This window comes from Notothenia rossii (assembly GCF_949606895.1).
Source record: "Notothenia rossii genome assembly, chromosome: 4".
NCBI lineage: Eukaryota > Metazoa > Chordata > Actinopteri > Perciformes > Nototheniidae > Notothenia > Notothenia rossii.
In genome coordinates, this window is record NC_136902.1 from 64807191 (window position 1) to 64827843 (window position 20653).

Sequence of the window (20653 nt, forward strand, 5' to 3'; positions counted from 1 at the left end):
ACATTCGTCCGAATTTCACAGTCCTCTAAAGAACACACAAGGATCTCACACACCCTCTCAGCCCAACAAGAAAACAGCACTTTAAATACCCAGACTAACATGACACGGGTGAGGGGGGAGGAGACAAGCAGGGCCCCAGGTGACACAATCGACTCACCACATTTCTACATAAAAAATCCGACTCAAACATAAACAGGTTAACCACCTCATAATCATTTAACAAAATTAACAAACGCACAATAAATAATAAATGTTATGGTTCATAGCAGGAAATGTTTGGTGTGTGTGTGGTGTGTGTGTGTGTGTGTCGGCTGTCAGTGGCAGAGTCAGTCACTCTGTGACTCGCTCCGTCACATTATCCTCTCCCTCAAGGTTGACGATGTGCGGCAACCTGGAGAGGCAAACAGCCACCTCCACGCTTTGGCAATGCGTCCCAAACCGCAACAAACAGTTCTCCACGTCCTCACCGCACTGGCACTGTGGAATCTCCGCACCGCACAGTGCCTCCACCCAGGCGCCGGCCGATCAGGCTCGCCATCGGAGTCCGATTGAGGAAACGGACCACCGACCGGAACAGAAGTCTGTAGGTCCCGGAGCTCCGCCAACAGGAACTCCTCTCGCCCTGGTTCACTGGCCGACCCCGACCCCGAGGCCGCAGGAGCCGCTGGGCCCGCCCAGGACCCGTCCTCATCATCGTCCTCCGTCTCCCATGCCCGCTCCGACCCGGCAGCCGCGCTCTCCTCCTGCTGCTGACGCCGTAGTCCCGTGCGCCGCTCCATAACGCCGCCCAGCTTCCTCCGACTAGCCATCCCATTTCTGACACCATATGTGACGGGGTTCAATTGTCCGTTCAAAAAACACTGGCCTAGTCGGTTGGGTTGAGCCCCAAACAATTTAATAACAGCAGCAAAACCAAAAAATAGCGAACCAGTACAAGTTAGACAACAAAATCCAAAAAACAAAAACAGACCGTCCATCACTCTTCAGAGTAGACATGCTCTGGGTTGCCTTCTCTGCAACCCACCTCACAACATGTCCCAGCTGTTGCCTTATTGCAACATTCGTCCGGATTTCACAGTCCTCCAAAAAACACACAAGGATCTCACACACCCTCTCAGCCCAACAAGAAAACAGCCCTTTAAATACCCAGACTAACATGACACGGGTGAGGGGGGAGCAATTAGACACAGGTGAGGGGGGGAGACAAGCAGGGCCCCAGGTGACACAATCGACTCACCACATTTCTACATAAAAAATCCGACTCAAACATAAACAGGTTAACCACCTCATAATCATTTAACAAAATTAACAAACGCACAATAAATAATAAATGTCATGGTTCATAGCAGGAAATGTTTGGTGTGTGTGTGGTGTGTGTGTGTGTGTGTGTCGGCTGTTAGTGGCAGAGTCAGTCACTCTGTGACTCGCTCCGTCACAGTCACACTCCAAACTCCACTATGGCCAAGACCAAAGAGCTTTCAAAGGACACCAGAAACAAAATGTTAGACTTGCACCAGGCTGGGAAGACTGAACTTGCAATAGGTAAGCAGCTGGGTGTGAAGAAATCAACTGTGGGAGCAATTATTAGAAAATGGAAGACATACAAGACCACTGATAATCTCCCTCGATCTGGGGCTCCACGCAAGATCTCACCCCGTGGGGTCAAAATGATCACAAGAACGGTGAGCAAAAATCCCAGAACCACACGGGGGGACCTAGTCAATGACCTGCAGAGAGCTGGGACCAAAGTAACAAAGGCTACCATCAGTAACACACTACGCCGCCAGGGACTCAAATCCTGCAGTGCCAGACGTGTCCCCCTGCTTAAGCCAGTACATGTCCAGGCCCGTCTGAAGTTTGCTAGAGAACATTTAGATGATCCAGAAGAGGATTGGGAGAATGTCATATGGTCAGATGAAACCAAAATAGAACTTTTTGGTAAAAACTCAACTAGACGTGTTTGGAGGAGAAAGAATGCTGAGTTGCATCCAAAGAACACCATACCTACTGTGAAACATGGGGGTGGAAACATCATGCTTTGGGGCTGTTTTTTTGCAAAGGGACCAGGACGGCTTATCCGTGTAAAGGAAAGAATGAATGGGGCCATGTATCGTGAGATTTTGAGTGACAACCTCCTTCCATCAGCAAGGGCATTGAAGATGAAACGTGGCTGGGTCTTTCAGCATGACAATGATCCCAAACACACCGCCCGGGCAACGAAGGAGTGGCTTCGTAAGAAGCATTTCAAGGTCCTGGAGTGGCCTAGCCAGTCTCCAGATCTCAACCCCATAGAAAATCTTTGGAGGGAGTTGAAAGTCTGTGTTGCCCAGCGACAGCCCCAAAACATCACTTCTCTAGAGGAGATCTGCATGGAGGAATGGGCCAAAATACCAGCAACAGTGTGTGAAAACCTTGTGAAGACTTACAGAAAACGTTTGACCTCTGTCATTGCCAACAAAGGGTATATAACAAAGTATTGAGATGAACTTTTGTTTTTGACCAAATACTTATTTTCCACCATAATTAGCAAATAAATTCTTTAAAAATCAGACAATGATTTTCTGGATTTTTTTTCTCATTTTGTCTCTCATAGTTGAGGTATACCTAGGACGAAAATTACAGGCCTCTCTAATCTTTTTAAGTGGGAGAACTTGCACAATTGGTGGCTGACTAAATACTTTTTTGCCCCACTGTATATTGTTTCTCACTGAACACATTTCTTTGACAGGAAAGCACAGGTGTTGCTAATGACATGAACAATAGCTGTATACCATCTAGGTGTGTGATTACCCTGCACATGTTTACAGCCCAACTGGGGACGTCTTTTTTTAGCACAGTGAAAAGTGCTGTAGTATGTAATTTATGGTTGAAAATCCACAATAGGTGTAAACTCTCTGTGGAGCAGAGTTCGTCAGTTTCACGCCCGGTATTGGAACCATGTTAAATTGAATCGTCCATATCAAATAAACTCAATTCTATTTTATTTAATCCTGATTCCAAGGCCCTGCGGTGACTCACTTTCCACATCAGTAGCATGGGTTACAGGGACACTGAAATGAGCGGAGCCTTCATTAAGGATATTAATTACCCATGTTCTTTAACTGCAAGAAGGAATCAAAATGTCAGCTGTGAAAAAGGTATGTAAGCTTTCACAAAGATACACTAGAATGTATCACAAGGGGAAATTATTGGATTGAATATGTTTCTGTTATTGTGTCCAACTCGCATAAAAATGCTTTTGACACTGAATGGTGTAATGTAATAAAGTACATTTACTCAAGTACTGTGCTCATGTATGATTTTGTTGTACATGTTCTTAACTTGAGTATTTCCATGTTACTTTTTTGGAAACTATATTTACTAGATGGTGCAGATCAGCGGTTTTCAAAGTGTGAGGCGCATCAAAGACGAAGACTCATTGTTCCCACTAGGGGTGAGTGTAATAAGGAGGCAAAGTTGACGTTCAGTGTGTTGCCGGGAGCATATAAGGATTTATCCACGATGTTGAAAATGTAAAAAAAAAAAGAAAAAAAAAAAGGTTTGAAAAGTTGTTGTTTAATGTTTTAAGGAGGTGACGCTACTCAGCCAATGAAATCGGTGCAGTCAGTGAGTCAGCACTATAGATTCAAACACACACAGACGAGACAATTCAAATGGCGTGCTCAAAAAAGAGAAAGGTAGACAGCGAAAACAGAGCATTTAATGACATGTCCTCATGCTGGACCTCTTTGAAATGCAAATGAATACCCCTGCATTATAGCAACAACAACAATAATAATAAAAATAGCAATAATAATTGGGAGGGGGGGCGCGGCTGTTCTTATGTTCTCTGAGGGGAGGCTCACCTTCCCACACTTTGAAAACCCCTGGTGTAGATGATAGACACATTATTGCATCAATTAAAAATATATACAGTATATATATATATATATATATATATATATATACGGAAAAGGGACATTACGCTTAACAAGTGCTTTTACTTTTAGTACTTGAAGTATATTTTGATTCAAATACTTTTAACTTAAGTAAGACTTAAATAGACTTAAGCCTGAATGCAGGACTTTTACTTGTAACAGAGTATTTTTGCAAATGAGTATTGCTACTTTTCGCCAATAGAAAATCTGAGTACCTCTTCTACCACTGACTGTAGCCGATGCTAATTCCATAATAAGGCTTAATTAGAGCCACAGTACAGCTTGTAATAGAGAAGAGGGTATTCTCCTCTAATTAAGAAGGCAGATTAACTCAATTTGCACAAATTAAATTCAGATGGTGGTGTCAGGTATGGTCCCTGAAGGGAAATGTATCATCAGTAAACAATGAAAGGAACTTAAATGTCAAACATAACTGTCACTTAAACAGCATTTACTGAGAGCTCACCAACTGAAAATAAAATTAAGGGGGAGGGGAAATGTGCCATACCTGGTGAGATCCGACTGCTGTTGGAGTTGCTCCTGCACTTTACGACAAACTTCGCCAGCGGTGTCATAGATTTTGCCCACTTTGGTGAAGAGGGCGGCGATCTTGTCGCTGCGGAGAAATCCAGCCGCTCGTCTCTTAAGCAGGTGACCGAGGCAGGCCTCAATGGCAGCTGCAGAGAGAAGATGTGAAGACTTAGGAGCCACGATATTAACAAGAGAAGAAAGCGGGATAAAAGAGAGCAGAAAAGGGGCCAACATGAGGTAGGAAGCAGGTATGAGAGATTACTAGCGAAAACAAAAGATGGAGGACATTAGAAAGTATTGGTTCACATTCATTCTTAAGAACAAGATTCACACGTCTTGTACACTAGAACCTGGGACACTTCCTGTGGTGGGGTCCACTGACTTCCTGTACAGATGAATAATTAGAGCTAATCCGGCAATTTCTTGAGTAATGTTTGTCTATGGGCGTGTCATGTGATACTGCATTATATAAAGCAATATAAAGTATATATAGATCCTGTTTAATACCATTTCCATTTCCACAGGATCTAGCAAGCAATGTGCATGGCTTGTTGGCAGAGGTTTACATTCAAGCCACTATGAATTTAGAATAAAGCCTTTTCATTTGACTAACACTGATTAGTGACATTACTATGTAACACTCGCGGTTCTATTGGCTAGCGCTGAGCAGACTGGGCTCTGGTTTGAGACAGAGGGCAAAAAGAGGTGCTGCAGCACAGGCAGTATGAGAAAAATAAAGAGCTTTTTAAACATTAAAGCATGGAGACACAACATACTAATATGAACCTGAAAATGAGCACAGTAGGGCCACTTTGGGAACCTCAGAGGGGGAGTTGGTGTGTTTCCAGATCCTTGATGGACTGAAATATAACCCCCATTTTTGAATTCAAAACCTTTTTCCGAGTTGACCTTTTGTCCTGAGACAGTGGCACTATGGAAGCCTGTGAAATATCCAAAATGGAAAAGTGTCATCCCCTGTTGAGTATGAATGTGCTCTGTAATTTTTCCTTTGATTTGAAGGCAGATTTTCTTAACATACACATTTTGACATCCAGATTACTCACATCTGACCAGTCATTGAGCTACAATGTCTTCTCCTGGACCGAATGATTGAGGGTGTTAGATCTGCAGTTTCAAATGTGTAATTTGTGTGCAAGCACAAGAGTATAAAGAGAACGTTCAAGTGAATTCAAACCATACACCGTCCTCTGTATCTGCACCGATGTCAACATGTTTCTGTGAATCGTCTCTTGATTTTTCCTCCAGGCTCTCTCAGACTTTTGCTAATTGACTTGTGTGTGGAGATAATGTTGTTAGGGAACACTTTCCTCTGTATTTTTGTTTTAGGGGAGAGATGACCGCAGTTTATTCAATTAGAAACAACACAGTCACCTGAAATGTGATTTTCAGGAGTAAGGCCAGATTGTCGGCCGCCTACAAGCCTTTAAATATTTAGAGGGTTGGAGGCAGTATCCGTGTGCAGCTGCTCCCTGAGCGTGCCCTTTTACTCCGTGGATGCTCGTGTCGCCCGTTCGTTACTGGAAAGATAAGACAATATAAACTTTAATGATCTCTGTGGGGAAATTGGTGTCTGCAGCAGAAAGAGGAAAAATGGTGGGTGGCAATTTCTGTGCAGCAACAGCCAATGTGACCATGATTAGAAAAGAAACTCTTTCAGGAAATCCGCCTTAAAAAGTATAACGTGAATAACATAAATTATGTGCAAAATGTGCGAAACATTGATATAGGATGTTTTCGAAAAGGAAGAAAAGTACTAACTTTATCCTGACATATGTACTGTATATACAAAGTGTAAAAGACTGATACGCTTTGCCATGCTACAATGCAGGATCTGTTTGGTATTTCGATACGTGTTTTGTTTGTGAGACCTATAGTATATTGATTAAAAAAATTATTATGCCCAGCCCTTTATTACCACAATGGAACAAATAAGCATTTTTATATTAAAATATATAAAATTAGAATAAAAATACACATAAATCACCAGGTTCATTCTTTTTCATTATAAGAGTGTTAAGTATTTATATTTTCATGATCGGCACAGAAACATTACAAGTGCTGGCTTGTTTTGGGGACTGAAAAAGGATAGTATTAAGGTAATTAACTTGCTGATGTTCATATATCATATGAAGCAAGAAGAATAATCACCCAGGGAAATGCATTGACTCGAAAACAGTCTCTTTCAAGCCCCCCCGTCCATTAGCCATCTCCCCCTCTCTGTAATTGCTGCATTAATGTTCAGCCATAATGAGCCTTTTAGGACTGATTCTAAAAGCAACATGTAGCACGATTATTCAAAAAAACACAAACAGAGAATATGCCTCGTACGCATTAATATGTATGTAGTTCAATGCGGTTTTATAAGTACAAATAATATGCTAACTTAAATAATGGGTTTCATGCAAATGGATATCACAAGAATATAAATAAATAAGAACTCTAGAGAAAGCTGCGCGTCTGAGCACCCTGAGCTTTTTCTGCTCGTATTTCCCTCAGTGAGTTGAATCTAGTGGATATTACAGCAGAATATAATGACCGACAACAACATAATTCTCCGTGATGCTGGGAAAACATGCTTTATGAGCGTAATAGTCTGCTTTTATTGCTGCTCCCGGAGCCTTACAGCGAGTGCTTGAGGTTTTAGCTCTAAAAGTCTGTACAGTATATTCACAGCAGCTTTATTCTGGCAGATAAACATGACAGAGAAGCATAATGCCATAGTTCATTATTATAAAGCTGTAATATAAGTCTTAGGATTTTTTGATAGGGATTAGGGCTTTAAAGTTGGGAGGTTTGCAGACAGTGTGATAGTTGTGGAGGGAGCATTAATGCATGGTTGTTTCTGTGGAAACACAAGAAGGGAGCGAGCAGCTCTCACCGGGGAGAGGCCTCCTCTCATTCTGCTAATTCATGTTAGGGTGTGTGTGGCTCTAATGACTCATCAAATATTTTCTATCATGTTCGTTATTGCCTTTATATTGGGTTTGAGGAAAAAACATTTAGAAATATGTGCTTTGTTTTAACATAGTTTCTCACAGAACTGTTACACAACACTCACATTACAGAATGGATTAGTTTTCGTGTAGCCCATTTGCCCGACTCCAGAGGTCAGGTTATACGAGTTCAAATGAAAACCAAGAATAGCAATCTTCACAGATCTATCACAAAGATAGGTCTGCTGCTGGAGGACCCTATGTGAGACTCACTATGCCCACCAACACACAGCTACACAGCCCACAGTTACACAATTGTATTGATCTCTCGGAAATGGAAGTTTTGATGGATTTTGAATTTGAAAGGATGTCACATGTTTATATTCTGGAAAAAAAAGTGTCATTTTTTGTTTGTCCACCAGTACAATTAGGGGCCAGAATGTAGCAGCCAACCTTTATATTAAGAACAGAGTGGTGCAGGAATGAGTCCTAAAACCCGAAAATGAGTTAGAATTTTACAATTTCCGCTTCCCCTCGTTTCAATGTCAACGTTTTTTAGCACGTTTGTGGTTAGAAGCCTTACATAAGGTATTTTGTTAACACTAGCACAAGAGATTTTCCCGTTTTGTACCATAACATAAAATATGCCATTAAATGTCCAAAGCTTCTATGAAACTTGGAAAAATGGCGGTTGCTAACAGGTGAGAAATTATATTACCAAATGACATTATGCCAACATGAGGCGGCCTTTAGCTAAGCGGTGGTCACACGCAGTCATGTGACTGTGATATGGTTAATTTGATAGCATGATATAGGGAAATCCAATGGGAAATTCCCATTGCTATTTGTCGAGGGAGCCCTTGTGAGGCTAACTTGGCCTACAACATGTTTTAATCACAGCATTCCTACACACCAACGCTAACCCCTGGATTCCACCGGGTCCGTCTGCGTCGCGTTACGGCTGCGCCGCGGCGTTCGCTAAGGTCGCGCCCAGTCTAGTCAATGGGTGATATTCCACCAGACGCGCCGCATTACGGCTCAGAAGCATCCCAGAAGGGTCTCGGCGCTGGGCTCCGCTCAAAATAGGATTCAAGTCTATTTTTCGACGCGAGGCGTTTCAGAGGCGCGGGCAGGAAGTGGAACGGTGACAGCATCCGGCCCATCCCCAAAATAAATTAATTTTGCAGACCCTATAGAGTGGTGAAGTCACGCCCATCTACTTCCGCCCCATGGGACCTTATTTCTGAAAAATTATGTATTGAAGTCAATGGAGAGAGAAAACGTATCTTTTGATCCCGTTTGAATTGTGCCATGAATTACACATATGATGTTTGTCAATCTTAAAAAATAATTTCAATGTAAAAAAAGTCACAGTTTATCTTAAAACTGTTGAAATATAAGACTATGAAAAATACGCAACAAGAAAAACTACAAATCCCAGAGAGTACATTAACGTTACACATTACACTCGTGTTACTCACCGAAACCTTGTAAAGCCGGTTCCGCATGCTGGCTCTTATGGAACTGACTAACTCCCCTTTTGTGTATGTACAGTTCTCAACATGGCTAGACTTGTAGTGATTTTCACCTCTTTTAATACTTTTCACTTCATTTTGAAAGAGAGAGGTGAAATGTGCTAACGTGATGACCATCTTGGTGTTGGTGACATATGCAAGACCAGTGTTGTAGTTCATTGAGCGCTTCACACAAACAAATGTGTTACTTCACAGTTTTACGACACATTATTATTAATTTTTTTACTAGCGAAATAATCTTTTAAATTGACAAACATCATATGTGTATTTCGTTGCACAATTAAAACGGGATCAAAAGAGAATCTTTCTCTCTCCATTGACTTCAATACATGATTTTTCAGAAATAAGGTTCCATGGAGGTCCCACGGAAGGGGAGGGACTTAGCCACTCTATACCTCCATAGTCTTTCAAGTAGGAGGAGAAATGCCAGCGTTCTCCTCCGGTTTACAGGCACTGTGTAAATTATATTTATAGAATAATTATGATGATGAATTCATTTTTTTACCACTAAAATACAGCAACACATCTTGGATTCATGTCGTTTATAACTGGAATATTACAATTATTATTAACTTTGCCTGTACAAAATAGCCTGTCCAGGAAATATGCCCAAATCAACAAAAACTGCGAGCCAGCATTAAAGACGCTCCGCTTCTGAAATGCTTCTGAAACACGACCGGTAGGGTATGACGCCGGAGGAGGCCGGACCAAAACCGCGGAGCAGCCGTGACGCGACGCAGACGGACCCGGTGGAATCAAGGGGTCTGGTGCTCCTTCCAGTGACAGCAGCACCATGAAGAAACTTAGAGACAATCCAATGACAACAGGAGAGTGTTTGTTTGTACGATAAAACGTCGGAAGTAATTACAAGTAACAATAAGTAAGTACCCAGGTAAGATAATCACGATACAAAAATAAAGGTAACTGTATTCCTTACAGTTCTAATCATTCCATGGTGGATACATTCTGAAGCACACATACAGTCACACCTCCACAAGACCCTGAGAAAAAGCTCGAGATTCAGAATGAATGCAGCCGACATGGTCAAACTTGCACACCGGTACATAACCTATGTACAGAGCACACAGCACACCCTGCTTATTTTCTGGGGGTCCAAAGCCTTGATGATGATGGAAACCTCATGAATACAAAATCAGATTAAAAAAAAGAGGCTAAAGTGTTGATGAGAAAAAAAAGAATTTTCTCAATACATTGCTTATTTACGGTATAATACATGTTATGTTTTCAATATATGTTTAGTTATGTATGCGTTTACAGTAGGACCTGGAGTAATTGAGTCCTGCACTAGGATGTGAGTCGGCCTCCAGTGCTGATTTTCGTAAATCGACACAGACCTGCGCACTGATGGACTCGGACTCGCACATTGACGATCGGACTTAGACTTGGACTCGAGCAAGTTTTGTCTCAAGTCTGGATGTACTCTGCCCCAGGCAGCTGAGAGGTCCCGTACCGCGACCCCCACTATTCTCAGTAGGGATGGGTATCGATACCGATACTGCCACATTATACATTCACTTTATTAACTTCTTGTGCTTAAGGGTTAATTGAATGGAGTAATTATTATATTTTATAAACCCCTTTTTCCAATTTTTAAAGTTTTTTTACCGCAATAAAAAATCATTTCAGTTTATATATATCACTGAGGGATGGCAATGAGATATTGCTACTAGTTATAAGGGGTTAGAACAATGATTTTGTGTGGTCTTAAAAAAAAGTGAACATAGACTTGCACATACTTGTCTCCGCTTAAAAAATCTAAAGAACTTGTCCTGTGAATTTGGATGGTTGTGCTTTGAAGGAATTTGTGTGGACAATAAATAAAGCACTAAGCATTTTAGAGGTAGTGGCAGGTGCATCTGGAGCTGTCTCCACTGAGATCATTAGCAGATTTAATGAAGTCAAAGCTAATTAGTTAGCGCTGCTTGTCTCCCTTCCTGTCTGTTGGACAAACTCAGGATCCTGTTTCAATCTTTTTTTAGTGTCTCACTGTCACCTCTCACAATAGTCCAGCTCCTGTCCCTTGAATGTCTTGGAAAAGTCTGTTCTGTCTAATGCATCACTGCAGATGTTTGTCTGAACACTCAGGTCTGACTGACCATGGATGGCAGAAAAACACTTCTTCCTCCCAACTTCTAAAGGTTTTGTTAGAGAGTGCTGCAAACAACTTACATTTTGCGAGTCAATAAAAGCCCAACATTGAAAGTGTTTGATGTAGCAACCATTATCTAAAATGTTTGAGGGCAAAACATTAGTAACAGGTCAGTAATTTATGAGAATGAAATATGGATTTTGTGTCTTATACCCAGGCTTGGGGAGTACGGGGCTACATGTAAAGGGGTTACATAATCAGGACACAAAAAAAGGTAACAGTCGTTTTGCTTTTCAGTGAAGCAAACCCATGTGGTTCTTTGACCAATAAAATCACACATTTTCAAGTTTGTTTTCCCGTTAATTCAGGGCTTTAATCCGTAAGGGATTTCACTATCTATTTTCTAATAAAATGAAGACCGTAATATCAGAAATGTTGAGTTTGTTCTCGGAAAATGACCTCCCGGCTCTGTAATTATTATACATTTGACCGATAACTGCCATAATATGCTGTTGTTATACGACAGGCTTCAATACATCGTATATCAACATAAGACATGACACAGAACCTCTTTATTGATCATGACATTTCTTGGTACACATACAGAACACTAGTCATATGTAGCTGCACGTATGTTCCAGCTATGATTGATGGCTTTAATATTCATGGAAACCTTTAGGTCCTACAAGTCTCTACAGTAAATGTAACATCATTGTGCATTACTGTTCACATGTAACTGTCGTCTCATGTTGGATTTGTTGCTTTCATACCTTTATGCATCAGGAAAAATAAACCCTATAACCTATCATTATTGATACAACCAGGAAGTAAGAATGTAGCTCATACTTTTATTTGTAAACTTTGTTCTGGTTGATAACTAGCCTATAACATAATTATAACACAGCTAAGTTTAATACTCAAATCTTATTGGTCAATTTGGACATCCCAGAGGTTGTTAATTTTTGCCAACAGAGGAGAATGGACCGTTGCTAAGAAGGATCAAGGGACTATGTGCAGTCAGCACCAGTGAAGCGGACATTTCCAGAGGCGGTCATAATAAAAAAAGAACTGGCAGGGTGATCAGGATCCCGCCTCGCTGCACATTATTCCTAACGTACTTTACACATACCTCTGAGTAAAGACCTCAAAGCCACAGAAGCTTTAAAAAGAGGGCGATCTTTTCAAAGCCTTGAAGTCAATAGTTCTGAAAGTGATCACTGAGTGAACTGCAAAATCTCTTTTGGCTTTAAAATGGTTGGATTTAGGCTTAAAGTGGAGTGGAGTGTGGTGCAGTGGGTTGTGAGTTGGTGTTCGGATCAGGGGGTCACAGGTTCAAACCCCACTGCAGTCAGCATGTCGTTGTGTCCCTGAAGACACTTCACCCCAAATTGCTCCTGTGGGGATTGCCCACAGTATTGAGTATGTAAGTCGCTTTGGACATGTTGTAACATGTAATGTAATGTAAAGCAGAATGAAAGCTTTCATTTGCAGAGTAGGGTCGGACCGCCCCTTATGCCAGATAATCTTACACCAGCCAATTTACTACCCAAAGTGATGTTATATTCCAAACCGCAAAGAATAAGCATGATAGTGCATTCAAATGTCTTTTTGTCTTATGTAATCAACTCTATCAATGGAGAAAATAACTTACTCTCCGACAATATACATATTGGGATGAATGGGATTGTTATAAATGTCTAGGATCTTAACAGTGGGTGTTTCCAATGTCGAGTACGCTTGCTTGGTAGCACATGTCTTCTGAGTCACTTGCTTCAGAAGCGAGGCAAGAATACCTCCTGGTAGGGCTGCTCGATTATAGCAAAAATCATAATCTCGATTATTTGGGTCAATAATTGTAATTGCGATTATTAAATGCGATTATTCATTGACTTTGAAAATATTCATTTATTGTACTTTAAAACAAATAATAATTTGAACTTTTTAACTGTTGAATTATACGTTCAGGGTAATCAACTGAAAAACCAATACAAAATAAAATAAATTATACATTCATGTCTACATTTAAATATATAATATCAAAATAATAAATATCAATAAACAAGATCAACAAACATGTTGCATTGCACTGTCACAACCTGAACACTCCTTAACATATAGCCAACATTTTGGTAAAACATATTCAACATATTCCACTCACTCCACTGGGTCAATAATTGATATCATGATAATTAAAAACGATTATCCATTTACTTTGAAAACATCAATTTATTGGACAGTATGTTTTTAACTTCAGTAACATTTGAACAGTATGTTTTTAACAGTTCATTACCCTGAACTTTAAGTATAATTCAACTGAAAAAATAAAAAAATATATAATAACATAATAATAAAAAAATAATAATAATAAAAAAAGAATCGTTTTATTTCGATTAACGTTGTTTTCGTAATCGTTGCAAGCCATAATCGTAATCGCGATTAAAATACGATTAAAATACGATTAATTGAGCAGCCCTACTTCCTGGCATTCGGAAAACGAAGAGTGGAACAGGCGAGCAAGAGTGCAGGTGTGCGTCATATGAGAAGCCTTACCTTACATTTTCCGCCACAGATTTGGGGAAATTGGTCCGTGCGCAAAACATTGTGGGGATTTTAAGACCGCGGAGTTGACACATATGCAGCCTCGAAATTTCTCCAAACGAAGTACGCCGGGCTCGCTAGAATTCCAAGTATGCTGGACATTGGAACAGTACTTCGGCGGCACTCGATGACGTAGTATGCTTGAAATAGTGGCTCTGGAGCAGCTTTACTCGACATTGAGAAACACCCTCAGGCTTTTTGGGGGTTTCCCTTTCCTGTAGTGTTTTATAGGTTTTTGTGCATGTAAATGGTCTGCAAAGGCCAAAATCCCTGTGTTCCTCTCCCACACACTTCCCCCTCCACCTCCCTGATACACCTCCATTGGACTACTGTGTTTACGTCTAAAACATAATTACATCACTATGTAATACTTGCACTGCAATTGACTAGCGCTCCAACACATTAGCTCTACTAAGACATGTCAAAGTTGAGGCACATCATACACATATGAAGCTGAACATGAGCATAACAGGGCCCCCTCTTAAGGGCCATACTTATATTTAGAACTGGCATTGTATTGTTGGTTAACATAAATCTACTCCGAACTATTTTTATCCATTTCCAAGCGTCTGTCTGACTTTATGAGTCATGCTTCCGCTCCTGATCTAAGCGCAGATAAACAAAGAAAAAGGAGGGATAGAAGAGGACATCGATAAGAGAGTCCGGAGACAGATGGAGTACATGGAGTAGGAAATAAACAACAACATGGAGGAGTGACAAAAAAACCAGAGAGATGATTTTTGTTTTTAGCAGAGGATGGGAAACTCTCGCCCTTTCCTCCCACTGCCCACTCCCACGAGGGAATCACAAAGTCTGCTGCTGTGTTTTTGCAGAAATGTATGCAAGCATTCTGTTCAAAAAGCTCAAGTTCGGGCCTGCAGGAAGCAAATCCAAGCGACACTATAACTTTTAACAAGAGGCCATAACCCAAACTTGAATTCATAAGCAATTCAACATGCCTTTAAATCCAATACACAAAGGGATTTTGCAATCCGTTAGAAGATAGGAGCCTTTCAATCCTGTATAGGAGTTAGGAGAACAGGCTCACATTTACCACCCTTTATTTCTATTTCATTTAAACTCTTCCTAGGCACAGACTTCCCATCAGTGATCGCGCTATAATCTATTTAGGCAAACAGGGGACATGATGGTTATGTTACTGCGCCTTTTTTGTGATTTCTTTGATGAAAAATGTATTTTAAAGTAAATGTATAATGAGTATCTGTTGAACTTTATCTTAATGCTTTTAAGGAGGACATATCATTCTAATTTACCATGCTACATTTCTCTGTGCTTTATTGTTCAAAAAGCTCTTTATTCTTCTCATACTGCCTGTGCTGCAGCACCTCTTTTCACCCTCTGTCTGAAACCAGAGCCCAGTCTGCTCTGATTGGTTAGCTGGCCGGCTCTGTTGTGATAGGTCAACAACTTAGAGTTGTCCTGCCCCTTGACCTATCACGTATAATGTGTTGGAGAAGTGCTAGCTAATAGAAGCGCGAGTGTTACATAATGATATCATTATGTAACCAAAATCCCTTCAACTTGTATTTGTTTGCATATGTCTGTATGTATATGGATCAAAATGGTTATTATAGATAGATTGACTTAGAGATGGCTATGTGGCTGCGAGGGAGTGCGTCGTCTTTCAACCAGAAGGTTGTGGGTTCGATCCCAGCCCATGCAACATGTCAATGTAAAGGCCCTGACACACCAAGCAGTCACCAGAGGTCTCGCCGACGCCGGCTGTTGCGTCGCCGTGTTCTCCTGCGTCTTGGCCATGTGTCGCACGGGAACACACCGCAAAGACTTCAGTGCGTGAGTGGCAATAACTCTCCTTACCAGCAGGCGGTGGAAGTGTGTATTCGTCATTCAAAAGAGGCAACAACCGCAAGACAGAGAAGAAGAACAGACTGCGTGATATAAACAAACAACAAATAGCGTGTGCGTTCCATTTTCACTCTTGTCCATCGAAAACATGTTTCGTGCGGCATTGGAGCTAGATTTGGGTTCTGCCCGGTCTGTATTAATGTCATGTGGATTTTCCTGTCATGTTGACAGGTTATCATCATGTAGGCATTGATAAAAGCTCATTCTAATGTTGTGTTGTGTGTATGAAGGTACGAAATAAAGTTTTGCATTGCCTATCGTGCTATTTGTGTTTATTCTTTTAATCACACAGCGATAAGAAATAATAACAATGAGCCTACATAACTGTCAGTTGCAGCCCTAGCATTAGTATTGGTTATAGTAACAGCTAGAACATTAAAATACTTCTAGGCAGATTGAGGAGGATAATGGGAGAATGAACAGAGGGGCAGAAACATCCATCTGAATAATACTAACTTTATTTGTATAGCACCTTTCATACAGGGGATTGCAGTTCAAAGTGCTTTACATCAGTAAGAAATAAGATATCAAATGAGTGTAAAACAATCAGCAAGAGCAAAGTAGTGTTGCACGGTGTACCGATACTCGAAAGGTACCGCGATACTCTGCCGTTAAAAACGTTACGATTCCTCCGTTTCATTAGTATCGGTACTTTAAGAATGACGGGGAAAAGTACTCCGGTGAGAAAGCGTCGTTTTAATAAGAGCCGTGTGTGTTCAGCGCTCTGCTTCCACTCCCTGCACTGCAGCCGTGCCTGCAGTCCCTCCCATCTCAAGCACGCTCTAAGGTCCTCCCCTCTCTCGTGCACGCGCTAGCTGCCAGAGCATGTGAGAAAACGTGGAGCATGGCTGCAAGTGGGAGTGCAACTGCCGCTGCGCCTCGGCTTTTTGACAAAAAAGACGGCAGAAGCAAAAAACAAAAAAGGTGTTTATAGATGATGCTTAATTGTATTTAATACAAATTCTAGCCATTTATTTAATGTATTGAACTCATTGTTTAAAAGTTTGTGTTATGGTTATGGTGTGAAATAAAGCACAATAATTACATTTAAGACTGTTTCCCTTTTTTTAAGAAAAGTATCAAAAAAGAATCGGAATCGCAATTTTTGACTTGGTATCGGTATCGAAACCAAAATGTTGGTATCGTAACAACACTAGAGCAAAGCATAAAGTGGGATAAAATAATGCAGATATATTATATATATATATATATATATAGCAGTGACGTGTGGTGAGGTTCATGGCTGGTGAGGCACTGACTCTTTCAGAGTCAGATTTACAAATATTATATTTTGACCTTAATCGAAATATTCGGCTATTTTCAAAAGCTTTTTTAGTCTGATGCTTCAATTCATTTTAAACAGACCGTTCAACAAAAGGATACCCAACATCTAAATATTGGATAGTTCTTTCTTAGTAAGATCCCATTTTCATTACAATTGTGGTCTTACCTTGACTTGAAGATGAAGTCCATGCTATCCTTCTGGACAACAATCTCTATGACTTTTTTGTAAAAGTCCTCCTTATCTTCCTGTAATTTGAAAAGTCTAGCTTTTTGTTTGTGTCTACCGTCTCTGCGTAGAATAACAGTAGCAACAAGAACCTGTGGGCTCATGTGCGCCCCCTTCAGTGCGGCAGAGGTTATGGCTTCCTCCCCTGGTGCTTTTTTCATTGCCGTTGGATAATGAGACCAGCGAGCCTAAATATCATATACGTGAAATAAGTTATTTAGAGACTATGGATGGCGAGGATAAATGTAATAAAAGGATCTACAAACATTACATTGGTGACATACAGTGAGATGGTAACAGGCATGCGCTTAGTGCCCGCGCTACAGCCAGTTTCTGTGGGGTGACACATTCTGAGGTGAGGCAGAGCTCATCTATGCCTCACCTCACCCCACAGTAACTGGCTTGAGCGCGCTCACAAAATAAGTGCCCGTGTTAAATTAGTGCCCGCTCTCCAGCAAATTACTATGGGTTTACGAGAGGCAGAGCTCGTCCCTGCCTCACTTCTCATCGCTACCCGTAGTTGTAGCGGAGCTCGGCAAATTTGCTGATTTTGACTTTAAAAAGCGATTGGAATCATACATAAAGTAAATTTACAACACAGATCAGTGGAGACATTTTATTATTATTACTATTTAGTTTTTCTTTAGTTGTTTTTCCGTTACATTGGAGTATGACAGGTGAGGCTCTGCCTCCCCTGCCTCCCCTGACCGCACGTCGCTGATATATAGTAATCCCAACAGGCCACCTTGTTCATGGTTTGATTCAGTTTTAGTAGAATATAAAATACATGAATGAATGATGAAATGAGCACTTAAAGTGCAGACATACTATAATTATATTGAGGTACTTGAGACTAATCCTGCAACTTTATAGTTCTGCTCCACAACAGTTAGAGAATGAAGAAACCATCACGTATGAAAGGCTACATGTATAGAGGGGCAGAAAACCGGCTTGCGCATTTACATTTAAATCTTGAACAATGAACAGCGGTAGCCAGTATCTCATTTAGTATCATCATCCTGCGCTTCGCCGGAGGCCTTCGAGTGCTGAGTGTGCTTGGCCTCTCTCCGAGCGGTGCCGGTGTGGTGCAGATGGTGGATTCTGCCAGGGGAGTGCAGGGCTCAGCATCAAAGTGGAAGGACTCCTCGGTGGTGCTGGTCGAGGTTTCACTGCTGGTGCCACCGGGGTTTGATTCTGCAGCCACCGGACGTTCCATAATTTAAAATAAATAAATTCACAGTTAGTTGGATTTAATACCATGGCTTCTTAAAACTGTTTACTAAGCATTCATAACAAAACAATACCCTGAAATGTGTGTGCCAAATATAATCAAGACATATTTTATCATGTATTATTATAGGTTAAGATAAAAGCCTTATTGATCCCATGGTGAATTTCATAAGCTACCCAGCAGTATATCATGTAATTTAGATTAGCTCCTCCTTTACCAGCTGCAACATTAAGGTGATGAGCACATCAATAATTATAATACAATAATATATATATTATTCTGTTATTGTTATATTTAACACTGTAACCACCAAATGGATGAAAATAATGTTTTTGTAAATGAAAGAAGCAAGAAACACTTATTTGTACTCAACAAATAAAATAGTTACCGTGATGGTGAGGTTCGAAGTACTCTCCTTCCTTCTTGTGTAGGGGTCTAAAAACTGCAGCCTGCTCAGGATCCACTGCTGTCTGCCAGTCCTTTGTGCTCCACAACTACCTGAAGGGGCAAGTTTCCTGTACCGGGTGTACTGGGTTCGCAGAGAATCCCACTTGTTCCTCAGTTATTTCTCTGAAGCACACAAATAAACGATGTAAGCATTGTGGCTAGTTAGCATGTCCAATTCATATCTATATGCAGTGCCAAACTGCATAGCTAGTAACAGCTAGCAACAAGATAACAACAAAACACAAGGTTGAAATAACAAATTACATTTCACGTTAACGTCACTGTACGCTGGCAAACAATAAAAAGCCAATAGTATCTGCTAAAGAGCTCAATTGATGAAAAAGATAATCTTACCCGAGAAACCAAGTTGCGCTTCAATCTCTCGCCAGAGTCCGGTTTTCACTACTCGGTTCGAGTACCTTTTCTCTGTGATGTCGTACAGAGCTGGCCTCTCCTGGATCAAGGTGATGAGCAGGTCTTGGTTTCCGTCATTCCAGATCGCCATGGTCCGACTGCCTGACCCGATGCAATGTCCAAATAAGGCTTGTCACGGCCGACGGTGCGGGACACACCAAATTGAGTTTGGGCGACAGGGCGCGCTTCGTCTTCCGACTAACGAAAACGGCCAAAATCGGCCTGGTGTGTCAGGGCCTTTAGATACACGGGGCCAAAGGTGTGTGAATGTGTGTGATTGTTATTTCCCTAGAGCAGCTCTGTATGAATGAGGTGTGAAAGGTTGAAGGACTTGTTGTATTTGAAGTGCTTTGAGGGGTCGAAAATACCTGATAAAGCGCTATATAAGTAAAGTCCATTATCTATATATAACATGTGAATGTGGTTGAGGAGTACTCATTTCATTTGTAATCTTTCATGTTTAAAAAGAAAATGTATTAGAGAGGATAACAAGTCTGGCCTGATGTTTTCCTGAATATCCCAATATAAAGAAAACCACTAAAAGGAAAGAAGAAATAAATGTCAAACGCTGATATTTGCATTTTGAGGATGAGTACCAAGACAAAGAAATCAACAGCAGTGTTGACAGTGTCGGGTGGGCAGCACTCTGCAGTATCTGCTGGACGCAGGTGTGTATGGAGTGTGTGTGGAGTGTGTTTTGGCGAGCTGCATGAGGATCAGCTCGGGTGGATTTAGTGTAAATTGACTCAGTCTCTCGAGGTTTCTGCCTCGGACGCCTTTTCCTTGTTTTGAGGGAGGGAGCAGATATAGTCAAGGGGTCAGCAAGCCAGGGTTGGCATGGCGACCGATCTGCATCTGCTTTCTGTTGCCATTGGAAATGAACTGTTGCGGCAGCTGCTGTGTGCGGAGCTTCAGCCTTAGCAGTTTAGCTTCGCCTGTCTGCAGATCGCCGAGTGGCAACCTTGGCTTTTTGAGCTGCAATGGAAGCTCTTCAGAGCGGCAGGTGCAGCGTCTGCTATGACTAAGACTGCAGTGCTCCAGCCCTGGCTGCATGAGACAGTGGATATAGGAGGGATTAGAAGGTTCAGGGCTTAGTAAAATGTAATTATAACTGAGTTGAGTCAGAATGGAAATAAAGGGCAAGGGAATACACACAAAGGGAAAAAAAGTGCCGGGCTTAATACATGTCTGTATAACAGTCAAATACACAAATAAACTAACAAAGACAGAGCTGATCATTTTTGCGAGTGTTACATAGTGATGTCAAATATGTCACGGAAGTAAACAAAGGAGTCCAATGGAGGTGTTTCAGGCAGGGGGGGGGGGGGGGGGGGAGACAAACTTCCCCAAGAGAAAACTTTGGGATTTTAGCCCTATTTAGACAAACGGTCTGTGTGGAAAGTAAACCATTAGCTATATCCACTGATGACTGACAATGCACAAACACCTATACAACACACTACAGGAAAGGTAAACCCAAAAAGCAGAACAGAGCCCCTTTAATAAAGTATATCTAATC

General features: G+C 41.2%; 1 protein-coding gene across 3 annotated transcripts in view; it reads right to left on the reverse strand.

The window, feature by feature from the left end:
- Positions 1-20653, reverse strand: part of sgsm2 (small G protein signaling modulator 2) — a 132518-nt gene that overhangs the window by 52026 nt on the left and 59839 nt on the right. For all 3 annotated transcript variants that reach the window (XM_079677755.1, XM_079677754.1, XM_079677756.1), the window contains exon 3: positions 4426-4594. In XM_079677755.1, coding sequence (XP_079533881.1) covers positions 4426-4594 — 169 coding nt within the window. The remainder of the gene's footprint in view (positions 1-4425; positions 4595-20653) is intronic.